Source organism: Bos taurus, chromosome 22 (assembly GCF_002263795.3).
Source record: "Bos taurus isolate L1 Dominette 01449 registration number 42190680 breed Hereford chromosome 22, ARS-UCD2.0, whole genome shotgun sequence".
NCBI lineage: Eukaryota > Metazoa > Chordata > Mammalia > Artiodactyla > Bovidae > Bos > Bos taurus.
Window position 1 is genome coordinate 49,003,334 of NC_037349.1, and position 15,571 is coordinate 49,018,904.

The 15,571-nt window shown below is 46.1% G+C and overlaps 2 protein-coding genes across 3 annotated transcripts; both read left to right on the plus strand.

Annotated features, from left to right (window-relative positions):
* The first annotated feature begins 5 nt into the window (after positions 1 to 5).
* On the plus strand, positions 6 to 2,704 carry IQCF1 (IQ motif containing F1). The gene is given in 4 exon segments (NM_001075773.1): positions 6 to 88; positions 274 to 390; positions 530 to 592; positions 2,247 to 2,704. Coding segments are annotated over 4 exon segments (630 nt in total). The 5' UTR covers positions 6 to 85; the 3' UTR covers positions 2,694 to 2,704.
* Positions 2,705 to 8,555: 5,851 nt separating this feature from the next.
* On the plus strand, positions 8,556 to 10,451 carry IQCF5 (IQ motif containing F5). Of its 2 annotated transcripts, none has more exons than NM_001077060.2 (2): positions 8,556 to 8,614; positions 9,994 to 10,451. In NM_001077060.2, exons 1-2 carry the CDS (start codon positions 8,611 to 8,613, stop codon positions 10,437 to 10,439), a joined length of 450 nt encoding a protein of 149 aa, NP_001070528.1. In that variant the 5' UTR covers positions 8,556 to 8,610; the 3' UTR covers positions 10,440 to 10,451. The 2 variants fall into 2 exon arrangements, with proteins under 2 accessions (NP_001070528.1, XP_059735901.1); XM_059879918.1 differs by lacking the exon at positions 8,556 to 8,614 and adding an exon at positions 8,923 to 9,656.
* Positions 10,452 to 15,571: the final 5,120 nt, after the last annotated feature.

Sequence of the window (15,571 nt, forward strand, 5' to 3'; positions counted from 1 at the left end):
GACTCTTTTCTCCCATGCCATGACTAGAGGAACACAGACCTGAGGGGATTTGAACCATCTACACCCAATCCATGTGGAACCAATAATGGTGAGTAAGACAGAGGCTGACACACTAGGCATTTGGGGATGTCCCCATAAATCTCAGGGTGAGAGAACTCCCCCTAACTTCTGACTAGTCTGGGAAGCCCTGTGCACTAGGGCTGTGTGGCTTGCTTACTGGAGAGAGAGGGAGAGCAGCCTCACTCTTGCCTTTCCCCTCTCTGCTGATTGCAGGAGACAGACCAGCCTAAGACAGTTGATGAAAACACTGAAAATAAGCCTCAGGAGAATAAGGGGCTGGTGGAGAATAGTTTACCCTCAGAACCATCACCGACGTTAGAGAAGGCAGAGGTAAGGGGAGCCCTGACTTGGATGTGTCCGGGCTTTGTGTCCTGATACCGCGGCTAGTGTCTTTGGTATGTTCCAGAGCCAGGAACAGGAATAAACTCTTTCTTGTCTGTCCCCTTTTCCCGTTTTTTTTTTAAAAAAGGCTCAACAAGAGAATAAAGCAGCAACAAAGGGAGCGGATGATGCTGATAAGAGATCAGGAGTGGTATGATCCCCTCACCCAGATGACATGGGGCTGGGAGTGCAAATGTGGGAGTTGTGTTTGTGGAATGGAATGGCCAATATTCTATTTAGAAGCTGGGTTTAATCAGTGGTGTGTATGTGTGTGTGTGTGTATGTGTGTGAGCGTGTGTGCATGTATGTTTGCTTGCTAATTAAGATTTAAAATTTGAAAGTCAAGAGAAGTGAAGATGAGGAAGAGATGAGAGGCAGCATTTTACAGGATGGGGGAAACTTTAAACACTATGATATTGCAGAGGAAGAGAGCAGGTTGTGAATTGGAGCTCGAGCCAAGGATGAAAGGGCAGGATAGCAGAGGAAGCCATTTCTCCAGTAGGTGTGTGGGCTCTGAAGGGAAGAGTCCTGGATCCTGGTTGGGTGGGCAGTCTCAGGTAGACTTTGATAACACTCTGATTATGGAATTCTGGCCTGAGGTTGGCCAACTTGACCCATGTAATACTGGGTGGCCAGAACAAACACATGAAAAGATGCTCAGCATCACTCTTTATCAGAGAAATGCGAATCAAAACCACAATGAGGAACCATCTCATGCCAGTCAGAATGGCTGCTATCAAAAAGTCTACAAACACTAAATGCTGGAGAGGGTGCGGAGAAAAAGGAACCCTCTTACACTGTTGGTGGGAATGCAAACTAGTACAGCCACTATGGAGAACAGTGTGGAGATTCCTTAAAAAACTGGAAATAGAACTGCCACACAACCCAGCAATTCCATTGCTGGGCATACACACTGAGGAAACCAAAATTGAAAGAGACACGTGTACCCCAATGTTCATCGCAGCACTGTTTATAATAGCCAGGACATGGAAGCAACCTAGATGTCCATCAGCAGACGAAAGGATAAGAAAGCTGTGGTACATACACACAATGGAATATTACTCAGCCATTAAAAACAATGCATTTGAATCAGTTCTAATGAGGTGGATGAAACAAGCCTATTATACAGAGTGAAGCAAGTCAGAAAGAAAAACAATAATACAGTATACTAATGCATATGTATGGAGTTTAGAAAGATGGTAATGATGACCCTATATGCGAGACAGCAAAAGAGACACAGATGTAAAAAACAGTCTTTTGGACTCTGTGAGAGAAGGCGAGGCTGGGATGATTTGAGAGAATAGCATTGAAACATGTATATTATCATATTTGAAACAGATCACCAGTCCAGGTTTGATGCATGGGACAGGGTGCTCAGGGCTGGTGCACTGGGATGACCCTGAGGGAAGGGATGGGGAGGGAGGTGGGAGGGGGGTTCAGGATGGGGAACACATGAACACCCATGGCAAAAACCACTGCAATATTGTAAAATAATTAGCCTCCAATTAAAATTAATTAATTAGTTAAAAAAATACCAGGTAGCCAGGACACATATACTCCCGTTTTACAGATGGGTGCTCTGAGATTCAGAGGTCAATGTGGTGTATCCATGCCCATTAACCAGAGGGGAACAGAGAAAGGACACCTACTTGGCCTGTGGGTCCAGCCAGCATCCTGCACAGTGCTCCTAGGGATCAGAGGAGGCGTGGTTGCTCATAGGGCATCAGAGACCCTTCGTGGCACACCCTGGGGCTGAAGTGGGTGGGGAATATCCTCTCAATGTCTCCTTTTATTTTTCTCATTAGGTCACAAAACCCCAAAAGAAGCCTCCCGTCAGTGATCCAGAAGCAGTAAAGATCCAGGCCTGGTGGCGGGGCACCCTGGTGCGCAGGACGCTGCTGCACGCGGCGCTCAGAGTGTGGATCATTCAGGCCTGGTGGAGGGTCAAGCTGGCGCGGCTGCAAGATAGCAGGCGGCGGGCAGCTCTGGAGAACTTCACACGGAAGGAGTGGGCAGCAGTCAGGCTGCAGTCCTGGGTCCGCATGTGGCGCATCCGTCGGCGCTACTGCCGTCTGCTCGATGCTGCCCGCATCATCCAGGCCTACTGGAGGTGCCACTCCTGCACTTCCCGGGGTTTCATCAAGGGCTACTACAGAGTCACAGCCAACCAGCTACATCTCGAACTCGAGATCTTGCTGGGCTCAGGGCCTTGCATTGTGACGGAGTGTATTCCCCTTCCAATAAAGCAGTGAAGTGGTCTATACCCAGCCCCTCTCTGCTTGATAAACTCCAGGACATCAGGGCCAAGGGTGGCAAATGGTTAGCATCTCACATGCTAGCTCTGAGGAATTGGCACGGGTTGTCTGAGGCTCTGAGGTTTTCTGAGGAAGAGGATTCTGAGCCCTAGTCCAGACTGAGCAGTTCAGTTCAGTCGCTCAGTCATGTCCGACTCTTTGCAACCCCATGAATCGCAGCATGCCAGGCCTCCCTGTCCAGCACCATCTCCCGGAGTTCACCTAAACTCATGTCCATCGAGTCAGTGATGCCATCCAGCCATCTCATCCTCTGTTGTCCCCTTCTCCTGCCTCCAATCCCTCCCAGCATCAGAGTCTTTTCCAATGAGTCAACTCTTCGCATGAGGTGGCCAAAGTACTGGAGTTCCAGCTTTACCATCAGTCCTTCCAAAGAACACCCAGGACTGATCGATCTCCTTCAGAATGGACTGGTTGGATCCCCTTGCAGTCCAAGGGACTCTAGATTGTGATTGATTAGCAATGTCTGACATAGGCAGGGAAGTTGGGAGTACAGATCTGCCATGTCGCCAACTCAGAGAGCATCACTCATGTTTGGTCAATGGAAATGGTGCCTCTCCTCAAGGCTGGGTATAATGGAAGCCTGGGGCAGGGATGGGGTTGTCCCACACAACAGCACATTTGCCAGGAATTCATTCACCCCAGTCTATTTGCTCTGGGCATGATCTCCCATCCTCATGACTGAGGGGAGCCCACCACCCCAAAGTCTTGATCCTGGTTCCTGTTGTTTCATAAACTGCACCCTGCATCCAACCCCCTGTAAATGGAGGACGAGAAAAGATGGAAGAGGCAGACTACCTCAGATCAGTAGGTGGCAGGTTTAGTAAGCAAGGGAACTTATTTACAAGGCTTGTCTTGGGCAGCTGCAGACAAGTAGATCTCTGTTCTGCACTTGCATGCCAGCATTTTGAAAGTTTATATAGAGGCCTTAATGAGGTTCAGCCACATAAACCATCCAGATATTCTCAATAACACATTACTCTCAAGGCTATATCCTTGAAAATGCCTCTCACTGTGGGAATGGTGGGTAGATCCTACACTTCAAGGACAAGGGAGGCAGTGTTCAGTTCAGTTCAGTTCAGTTGCTCAGTTGTGTTCGACTCTTTGTGACCCCATGGAAACGTCAGGGTTCTCTGTCCATCACCAACTCCCAGAGCTTGCTCAAATGCATGTCCATTGAGTCACTGAAGCCATCCAACCATCTCACCCTCTGTTGTCCCCTTCTCCTGCCTTCGATCTTTCCCAGCATTAGGGTCTTTTCCAATGAGTCAGTTTTTCGCATCAGTTGGCCAAAGTACTAGAGTTTCAGCTTCAGTATCAGTCCTTCCAATGAATGTTCAGGACTGATTTCCTGGAGGATTATTGACTGGTTTAATCTCCTTGCAGTCCAAGGGACTCTCAAGAGTCTTCTCCAACACCACAATTCAAAAGCATCAATTCTTTGGCACTCAGCTTTCTTTGTAGTTCAACTCTCACATCCATACATGACTACTGGAAAAACCATAGCTTTGACTAGATGGACCTTTGTTGGCAAAGTAATGTCTCTGCTTTTTACTGTGCTGTCTGGGTTGGTCACAACTTTTCTTCCAAGGAAAGGGAGGGGATGACGGGCATCCAGTTGCCCAGGTCTCTCTTGTGTGTCAGCAGCAGTACGTCTTTTCAACAACCCCTTCCAAGAACTTCCTGCTCACTTTAGGGGCTGTAACTTCACACTTGGCCTCCAAGTTAGAATCTGAACCCCAAACTGAAAATGGTTAGAGTGCATGGCCCCTGTCCTCATTCCTACCTCAAACTCTGTCCCTCACTCTCTGACCCTGAATGGAGGCTTGGACTCATTCTCTTCCAGACCTTACTGATGTGGGAGGTTCCACAGGCCTGGGGTTGGGGGTGGGGTTAAAGAAGGCATTCCACTTCTAGCTGAACCTTCTGGTGAGTGTCAGCCCCTAGGTGATCACAGATCCAGACCTGAGAAGGCAGAAGCTGGGTCTCCCTCACCCTCTCCCCAGTTTCTGCAAGAACTGGTCCTCTGACCATCCCTTCTTGTGACAAGCTGCCACACTGGGGCCTAAGTGATGATAAAGGGCCAATTAAGAGGTCAAGCTTAGGTTGTCCTTCTGCCCATCTAGGCACTGCTATTTCACGGTTTCCTGCAGAGAGAGGCGGTCTGAGGTCTTGGGTTATTCCCCATCCAAGCTGCAAGCCCAGAAGCCCTACCTCTATCCCGGCTCCATGTGGTCTGCCCTGGCAAGTGGGTCCCTGAGCTCACATTTCCCAGAGGTCTCCTGCTCCAGCTCTCTGTCTTGCACTGGGGCTTGAGCTGTGTCTTTCCCACTTTTTGTCCCTCTGTGTCCTGCCCCTGTGTCTCACTCAGGTTCTGGTCTCTCTCTCTTGCTCTGAAGGATTTCTGTCCCCTCTCCCCTCATTTCCCTTTCTCTCTTGTGTTCAGTGACTCAGAGTTAACAGCAAGGACTTTCGAACCAAACCGAGCTAAGTCACACCAACGTGGCTTCCCCACTCACTGCTGTGTGGCCATGGATATGTCATTTTTCCTATCTGAGCCCCAGTTCCCTGAGCTGTGAAGTGGGGCTAATAATCCTCATCATTCAGTGTGAATGTCAAATAGCATAAAAATCCAGCCTTAGCAAAAGAACAAGGAAAGGTTACATTTACACACCTTAAAAACTGGCAGTCAGAGTGGGAAGGGAATCATGTTTAGTCCAATTAAGAACACCAAAGGTTCCCTACCATCAGAATCAACTGCAAATGTTTGGGGCTTCCCTGGAATGCCCTGGAGCCTGTGCTCAGCAACAAGAGAAGCCACCGCAACTAAAGAAAAACCCACACAGCAAGAAGACCCAGCACAGCCATAAATAAATACATAAAATTACAAAATTTTTAAAAAAGAAGGAAAAAAGTATATACACGAAACTATAATTACATTAGGAGTGTGAGTGTGCATGCTGAGTCACTTCAGTCATGTCTGGCTCTTTGCAGCCCCATGGACTATAGCCCTCCAGGCTCCCCTGTTAACGGGATTCTGGAGGCAAGAATATGGGGTGGGTTGCCATGCCCTCCTCCAGGGGACCTTCCTGACCCAGGGATCAAAACCACATCTCTTATGTCTTCTGTGAGAAGAGTTGAATTGCTGATTCATTTATATAATAGTGGGAACCTCTATGAGGCCCCTAGGACCAGCAAACCTGCTTTCCTTCCCCTTCAGGCTCTGGGGCTGGGAGTATATTCAAGGGGCTGATCCCACTGACACTCATTGACTCCTCCTTATTTCTTTCTGCCCCTCCCAGAAGGGATCTACTGAGGCCCTCTAGGAGGAAACTCTGGTAGAGGTGGCAGAGAATGGTGGGGATAGGGTAGGAGAATGGGGAGAGACCCCAGAATGCTGGTACTTCTGTGGTCACCCGAAGTGGTTCTGAGGGCTGCCTGTGTTTGGTTTCCTGTGCTATGTCCCTTACCCCAGCCTCAGGAGATGTACCCTCATCATGATCAAGCCAGCACACCTGCAAAAACTCCCCTTGGATGATGTTACCCCTGTGCTCCTCAGCCCCTGAGGAGGCTCCTCCCTGCCCACTGGCTTGAGTCTGAGCAGGTCCTAGTGGCATTCAAAACCCCAACACCCTCCTTGCTTCTAGGGTCACCACATCCACCAACACCCCAGTCCCTGGCCTCTTCCCTAATCAGTTGTAAGGTCTCAGCACCTCAGTTTCCTCATCTGTGAAGTGGGATGAACGTCATCAGGGACAGTAGTGACTAGGGGCTAGACTCTGGAGGCAGATTAATGGGGACATTAAACTGATGTGGGTCTCCCAGGAGTCTGGCCAACACCTTTATCTTCACAGGGATGCTTCCTGTGCCTTCACTGTCCCAGGCATTGTACTCCACTATTGCCGCATTCTCCAATTTACTCTTGTTCTTTCCACTCTCCCATTCATTATCTTCACATTGACACTCCCTTTCAGCCTTCAATGCCCTCTTCCTCTTCTCTTCAACTGCTCTCCCCCTAGCCCCACACCGATTTCCTCCACACTCCCTCTTCACACTGCAATGCATTTCTGTGACCCCCGGGGCTGTGACCCTGAGGGGACCAGGGCCTCACTATAGCCAAGCGGGTCTTTAGAGGCCAGGAACAGGAAGAGGTGGGGCCCTGTGCGGTGTCTGACTGACCCCCCGTCTCCTCACTGCGACATTGAGGTCCTCAGGGAAAGAAGAAGAATATAGAAGAGTGCTTGAGGCCACTTGAGCCTGAGATGTGGGTCCTGGCTGGTCCTGAGGTCTTAGGGGTTTTCTGGCCTGTGTGGTTCTTGCTTTCCCTGCTAAGTCGCTTCAGTCATGTCTGACTCTGTGCGACCCCATAGACGGCAGCCCACCAGGCTTCCCTGTCCCTGGGATTCTCCAGGCAAGGATACTGGAGTGGGTTGCCATTTCCTTCTCCAATGCATGAAAGTGAAAAGTGAAAGTGAAGTCGCTCAGTCGTGTCCGACTCTGTGCTACCCCATGGACTGCAGCCTACCAGGCTCCTCCGTCCATGGGATTTTCCAGGCAAGAGTACTGGAATGGGGTGCCATTGCCTTCTCCTCTTGCTTTCCCAGGGACCTAATAAACAGGAGACTTACAGATAGATAAGACATAGGAAGTTTAGCCACAGGAAGGGAGTTTACTTTGTTCCCCCAACTCTGATATCCTCATCAGAGATGATCATTGTTAATTTTTGTGGATATCTTCCTAATTTCTACCACCTTTTAAATTAATACCTTTACAGGATATGTGTATAAATCTATGCTTTTATTTAGTTCATTTTGATTTGATGAACTTGCTAATCTTGCTAAATCTTGTACAATCTTCTATATCAGTACATAGAGGGCACACTCGTTGCTTTTAACTGTTATTTGGTATACCATTGTTTAAACGAACTGAAATCAGGACTGCCCTGGTGGTCTACTGGCTAAGACTTTGCACTCCCAATGCAAGGGGCCCGGTTCCACCCCTGGTTGGAGAACCAGATCCCACATGCCACAGTTAAAAGATCCCGAATGCTGCAATGAAGATCAAAGATTCTAAGCATGACAGCTACCATCTGGCACAGCCAAACAAACAAACAAATAAAAATAAGCATTAAAATAAATTAATTGAATTCTATCATACTCAGTGAAGTAAGTCAGAAAGAGAAAGACAAATACCATATGATACTCATATGTAGGATCTAAAATATGACACAGATGAACTTATCTACGGAACAGAAACAGATTCACATAGATAACAAACTTGTGGTTGCCAAAGAGGAGGAAGAGTTGGGGAGAGATGGACTGGGAGTTTGGGATTAGCAGACACAAACTATTATGTATAACATGGATAAACAAGGTCCTACTGTGTAGTGCAGGGAACTGTATATTATATCCTATGATAATCCATAATGGAAAAGAATATGAAAAAGAATGTATATATATTATATATAACTGAACCACTTTGCTGTATAGCAGAAATTAACACAGCATTATAAATCAATTACTTCAATAAAATAAATTTAAAAAACAAATGAACCAAAACCCTCTTAACGAATACCAGGTAGGCTTTAATGAGCAACGTTATATACCTTTCCATCAGTGGGTCAGTATTTGAGGTGTTCTTCTTTGTAGCCAGAACTGTGTTCATTTAGGTTGGAAAGAAAGGACAGGTTCTTAAGTTTTCCTTAGAAGGGGCTCAGCCGTTGGGAGTCATTCTGGTGCCTGAGTCATAGGTGCCCTTATGACATCATGCTCTCTCCTTCCTCCCCTCCATCTCTTCCGGCCAGAGCACTGGCTTGGACAGCAGACCTGAAAGCAATGGGAACATCTAGCCCCTAACCATGGGTAATTTAGTAGAGTTAAGACCTAAGGGGGTTTGACTATCCAACCCAAACAATGGGCATTTAATGTCTTATGAGATAGATCTACCCAAGCTTTCTGGAGCTGGGTACATCTCCATAGTTAGCTCAGGATAGGATCCCTTCTCATGTCTGAGATCCTAGGAAAGTCCAGGAAGCCTCGTGTGTGGCTGACTTGGCACCTAGTGGTGGGGAGGGCACCCTTACTTTTATGTTTTTCTCTCTAACCTCTGATAAGGACAGCAAACCTTCCAAATTATAATCACAGGTTATGATGAAGTCTCACTGATAGAACAGAGCTTGAAGGAGCAAAGGAGAGGGGAGCAAGGGATTCCACTTCCAACACCCTACCCACACCACTGCCACTGCCCTCCCACCCTTCCCTGGGTAGATGGATCTGGGATACTGTGTTGGGGAGAGCCTTGACTTGTGTTATCTCTGGCCCTTGTGGCCCAGTGGAGTGACTCAAAGGTCTGTGACCATGTAATTTATTTTCCAAAGGCAGATGCTTCAGGGAGTGAAAGGGGCACTTATCAACATCACACCAGGACAACAGGCACAGACCCAGGATATGCTAGGCAAACTGGGACGAACAGCCACCACACAGAGTAGGAAATGGAGAGGGGGTGACCCCTCCTTGGCTGTCTTTTCCCCCTATTTCTTCCTTAGGTTGAGAGTCTAGCCAAGGTGTGTGCTAAGGAGGAGGGCAGAGTGTGAATCCAGGCCTCACACGGTTGAGAGACTCAAAGTGAGGATTGTGTTTGGGCAATGCAAAGGCCAAGGTACAGGAAGACTGGGGTGTGTGAGCGCATGCACATATGCGCGTGTATCTTTGTAATGAAGTACGTGTTGACTGGTGTTAAGAGCTTAAAGTGTGTGAGGTGCAGGAATCTTTTAACATTTTGGTGAGGCAGAGGGAGGCAGCAGGCAGGTTTAACCTGAAGTCAGAGGTGAGACAGCAGGGAGAGCAAAAATGCCACTCTTCCAGCAGATGAGAGGCAACGGAAGGGAAGAGTCATGGTTCTCAGGTAGGTGGTCAGGTCCAGGTGAAATGGCTATCTCTTTCACTTCTAGATCAGGGTGTTCCTGCTGTAGATGGTCAACCAGGTCCGTGCAAAACTGGGTAAGGTTGCAAGTGCAGGTGCACCTCCATTGTACAGACGGAGACCCTGAGACCCAGAGGACAAGATGAGGCTCCCATGTCCATTAACCGGAGAGTGGCAGAAGCAGGACACTTAGTCGATCTCGAGGTGCAGCTGCTGCTCACGACAGATCTCCCAAACGTCAGAGAAATGGCCCCTTCCTGCCACAACTTAGGGCCAAAATGTATGTGTTTCTTAAGTGTCCTCTGTTTTCTCTTTTAAGGCCCCAAAGTAAGAATCATGAGAAAAGAAGAAAACAAGGCGATTGTTTCCATTCAGGCCTGGTGGCGGGGCACTCTGGTGCGCAGGACGCTGCTGCATGCGGCTCTCAGAGCATGGATCATTCAATGCTGGTGGAAACAGAAACTGGTGCTGCTGATGGAGAACAGGCGACGGGTGGCCCTAGATGCCTTCGCAAGGCAAGAATGGGCAGTGGTCAAGCTACAATCCTGGGTCCGCATGTGGTGCATCCGCCTTCGTTATTTACGTTTGCTCCATGCCGTCCGCATCATCCAGGTCTATTGGCGCTGGCATAGTTGTCATACCCGTGGTTTCATTCAGGGCCATTATGACCTCAAAGAAAACCAACTGAATCTTCAACTTGAAATCTCTTTGGGTTCACAAGCTTGTAGAGTACAACAATGCATACCACTTCCAATAAAGGAATGACCAGGTCTGCTATATCTGTGTCCCCAGCTCTTTTGTCAGACATACCTCAAGAAGGTCATTAGGCTAAGGATGGCAAACACTTCAGTTCAGGTTTAGTTCAGTCGCTCAGTCGTGTCTGACTCTGCGACCCCATGAATCGCAGCACGCCAGGCCTCCCTGTCCATCACCAACTCCCGGAGTTAACTCAAATTCATGTTCATCGAGTCGGTGATGCCATCCAGCCATCTCATCCTCTGTCATCCCCTTCTCCTCCTGCCTTCAATCACTCCCAGCATCAGGGTCTTTTTCAATGAGTCAACTCTTCGCATGAGGTGGCCAAAGTACTGGAGTTTCAGCTTTAGCATCATTCCTTCCAAAGAACACCCAGGACTGATCTCCTCTAGAATGGACTGGCTGGATCTCCTTGCAGTCCAAGGGACTCTCAACAGTCTTCTCCAACACCACAGTTCAAAAGCATCAATTCTTTGGTGCTCAGTTTTCTTCACAGTCCAACTCTCACATCCATACATGACCACTGGGAAAACCATAGCCTTGACTAGACGAACCTTTGTTGGCAAAGTAATGTCTCTGCTTTTCAATATGCTGTCTAGGTTGGTCATAACTTTCCTTCCAAGGAGTAAGCGTCTTCTAATTTCATGGCTGCAATCACCATCTGCAGTGACTTTGGAGCCCAAAAAAATAAAGTCTGACACTGTTTCCACTGTTTCCCCATCTATTTCCCATGAAGTGATGGGACCAGATGCCATGATCTTAGTTTTCTGAATGCTGAGCTTTAAGCCAACTTATTCACTCTCCACTTGCATTTTCATCAAGAGGCTTTTTAGTTCCTCTTCACTTTCTGCCATAAGGGTGGTGTCATCTGCATATCTGAGGTTATTGATATTTCTCCCAGCAATCTTGATTCCAGCTTGTGCTTCTTCCAGCCCAGCGTTTCTCATGATGTACTCTGCATATAAGTTAAATAAGCAGGGTGACAATATACAGCCTTGACGTACTCCTTTTCCTATTTGGAACCAATCTGTTGTTCCATGTCCAGTTCTAACTGTTGCTTCCTGACCTGCATACAAATTTCTCAAGAGGCAGATCAGGTGGTCTGGTATTCTCATCTCTTGAAGAATTTTCCACAGTTTATTGTGATCCATACCGAAAGAGGCTTTGGCATAGTCAATAAAGCAGAAATAGATGTTTTTCTGGAACTCTCTTGCTTTTTCCATGATCCAGCGGATGTTGGCAATTTGATCTCTGGTTCCTCTGTTTTTTCTAAAACCAGCTTGAACATCTGGAAGTTCACGGTTCATGTACTGCTTAAGCCTGGCTTGGAGAATTTTGAGCATTACTTGACTAGCATGTGAGATGAGTGCAATTGTGCGGTAGTTTGAGCATTCTTTGGCATTGCCTTTCTTTGGGATTGGAATGAAAACTGACCTTTTCCAGTCCTGTGGCCACTGCTGAGTTTTCCAAATTTGCTGGCCTATTGAGTGTAGAACTTTCACAGCATCATCTTTCAGGATTTGAAATAGCTCAACTGGAATTCCATCACCTCCACTAGCTTTGTTTATAGTGATGCTTTCTAAGGCCCACTTGACTTCACATTCCAGGATGTCTGGATCTAGGTCAGTGATCACACCATTGTGATTATCTGGGTCGTGAAGATCTTTTTTGTACAGTTCTTCTGTGTATTCTTGCCACCTCTTCTTAATATTTTCTGCTTCTGTTAGGTCCATACCGTTTCTGTCCTTTATCAAGCCCATCTTTGCATGAAATGTTCCCTTGGTATCTCTAATTTTCTTGAAAAGATCTCTAGTCTTTCCCATTCTGTTGTTTTCCTCTATTTCTTTGCATTGATTGCTGAGGAAGGCTTTCTTATCTCTCCTTGCTATTCTTTGGAACTCTGCATTAAGATGCTTATATCTTTCTTTTTCTCCTTTGCTTTTCGCTTCTCTTCTTTTCACAGCTATTTGTAAGGCCTCCCCAGACAGCCATTTTGCTTTTTTGCATTTCTTTTCCATGGGGATGGTCTTGATCCATCTCCTGTATAATGTCATGAACCTCCATCCATGGTTCATTAGGCACTCTATCAGATCTAGTCCCTTAAATCTATTTCTCACTTCCACTGTATACTTGTAAGAGATTTGATTTAGGTCATACCTGAATGGTCTAGTGGTTTTCCCTACTTTCTTCAATTTAAGTCTGAATTTGGCAATAAGGAGTTCATGATCTGAGCCACAGTCAGCTCCCAGTCTTGTTTTTGCTGACTGTATAGAGCTTCTCCATCTTTGGCTGCAAAGAATATAATCAATTTGATTTTGGTGTTGACCATCTAGCGATGTCCATGTGTAGAGTCTTCTCTTGTGTTGTTGGAAGAGGGTGTCTGCTATGACCAGTGTGTTCTCTTGGCAAAACTCTATTAGTCTTTGCCCTGCTTCATTCCATATTCCAAGGCCAAATTTGCCTGTTACCCCAGGTGTTTCTTGACTTCCTACTTTTGCATTCCAGTCCCCTATAATGAAAAGGACATCTTTTTTGGGTGTTATTTCTAAAAGGTCTTATAGATCTTCATAGAACCGCTCAACTTCAGCTTCTTCAGCATTACTGGTTGGGGCATAGACTTGGATTACTGTGATATTGAATGGTTTGCCTTGGAAACGAACAGAGATCATTCTGTCGTTTTTGAGATTGCATCCAAGTACTGCATTTCGGACTCTTTTGTTGACCATGATGGCTACTCCATTTCTTCTAAGGGATTCCTGCCCACAGTAGTAGATATAATGGTCATCTGAGTTAAATTCACCCATTCCAGTCCATTTCAGTTTGCTGATTCCTAGAATGTCGACATTCACTCTTGCCATCTCCTGGTTGACCACTCCAATTTGCCTTGATTCATGGACCTAACATTCCAGGTTCCTATGCAATATTGCTCTTTACAGCATCGGTCCTTGGCTCTATCACCGGTCACATCCACAACTGTGTATTGTTTTTGCTTTGGCTCCATCCCTTCATTCTTTCTGGAGTTATTTCTCCAATGATCTCCAGTAGCATATTGGGCACCTACCGACCTGGGGAGTTCCTCTCTCAGTATCCTATCATTTTGCCTTTTCATACTATTCATGGGGTTCTCAAGGGAAGAATACTGAAGTGGTTTGCCATTCCCTTCTCCAGTGGACCACATTCTGTCAGACCTCTCCACCATGACCCACCCATCTTGGGTGGCCCCACAGGACATGGCTTAGTTTCATTGAGTTAGACAAGGCTGTGGTCTGTGTGATTAGATTGACTAGTTTTCTGTGATTATAGTTTCAATGTGTCTGCCCTCTGATGCCCTCTTGCAACACCTATTGTCTTACTTGGGTTTCTCTTACCTTGAAAGTGGGGTATCTCTTCACGTATTTGCCAAGATGGCAAATACTTGGCATCTCATAAATCAGCTCTGAGGAAGAGACAGGGTTTGCCTGGGGTTCGGTGTGGAGGATTTTAAGAGTCTGGTGCTGGATAAGTGGGGTCTGTGGTTGATTAGCAGTGTCTGCTGCCATGGCTAGGAGAGTTGAAGTTGCAGGGCTGCCAAGTCCGCCAACTCCAGGGAGGCTCCGTCAGTGTGTGGTCTATGTAAATGGTGCATCAATGTAATCATGCAACATGGAGGCCTGTGTCATCTTTTGCTCTTTTCCCCAAAGTCTTTAAAAACTACTATTTAAAAATGGTGGTAAATATATACAACATAAAATTTCCCATTTTAACCATTTTTGAGTAAAGAGCTCAGTAACATTACGCATATTCACATTGTTGTACAACTATCACAACTGTCTCCAGAACTTTATCTGCAAAATTGAAACTCTGTACCCACAACCTCCGGCAACTACTATTCTACTTTTTTGTCTCTATGAATTCGATTACTCTAAATGCCTTGTATGAGTGGAATCATACAATATTTGTCCTTTTGTGATTATCTCACTTAGCATAAGGTCTTAAAGGTTCAGTTGTTTAGAGTATTTTTATATTAATGCTACCCTCTTGCCTTTCTCAGGGACTGTTTCTGTTGATTTACTTTTTCCCTTTGAATGGGCCATAATTTTCCCTTTCTTTGTATGCCTTGTAGTTTTTTGTTGTTGTTGTTCTTGTTGAAGACTGGACAATTGAGGGAACTTCCCTGATGGCCTTGTGGCTACGACTCCATGCTCCCAAACCAGGGAGCCTGGGCTCAATCCCTGGTTAGGAAACTAGATCCCATATGCCACAGCTAAGAGTTTGCATGCCACACATAAGACCCAGTGTACCAAATAAATACATGACATGAATGTTAAAAAAATGGTTGGACATTTAATCTCACAATGTGGTTCTTCTAGAGGTCAGATTTTCACTCTTTCCCTGATTTTGCTGTTTTTGTTGGTTTGTTGTAGGGAGTCTCTGTGATGAGGATCAAAATAAGGTGTAAACTTAAGATCATCTTTGGGGTTTTCTGGGCCTGCACATTTCCCTGGGAATACATGGTAACTTTTAAAATTCTCCTTTATATGTGGTTGCTTTTAAGTGTCCTAGTCCTTGATTGTCTGGCTTCCAAAAAGGGGAAAAAAAGAAAGGAGGAGGAGGGAAAAAGGTTTTCTTTAAATCCCGTGGAAGTCACTTCAGGTGGAGGGTGAGGGCGTTGCAACAATTGTCTATGGGACTTGAAATGAAACAGTGCACCCCCCCAACCCGTTTCTGTACCTCTATGATAACAAGCAGCCATCAGCAATCTGAGCACAGATCCCCACCAATATTGAAGCACAGACTCTATTGCTTACCTTTGATTCTGCAAGCTTCGTACACATTTCTCTAGAACTCATTTATGGCTGCCTGCCATAAATGTCTTGCGGGCCATGATGAGAGCTGAAATTAACCAAAATTAGCCACAATTTACTGTCCAAGTTTCTGGAATTATGCCTTCAACTAGACCGTAAAGACTCTACCAGTAAACTGAACTAATAAACAAATTCGGTAAAGTTGCAGGATACAAAAATCAATTGCATTTCTATATACTAAAAATAACCTATCTGGAAAAGAAATTAAGTCTCATTTACAACTGTATCAAAGACAATAAAATACCTAGGAATACATTTAACCAAGGAGGTAAAAGATCTATATATTGAAAAAAAAAA

What these genes read in the sequence shown, in the direction of transcription:
- IQCF5 (XM_059879918.1), top strand. Translation starts at nt 9,602, where the DNA reads ATGCCACTCTTCCAGCAGATGAGAGGCAACGGAAGGGAAGAGTCATGG. An exon ending in GGAAGAGTCATGGTTCTCAG is followed by an intron (nt 9,657 to 9,993) that starts GTAGGTGGTCAG and finishes TTCTCTTTTAAG; the next exon opens with GCCCCAAAGTAAGAATCATG.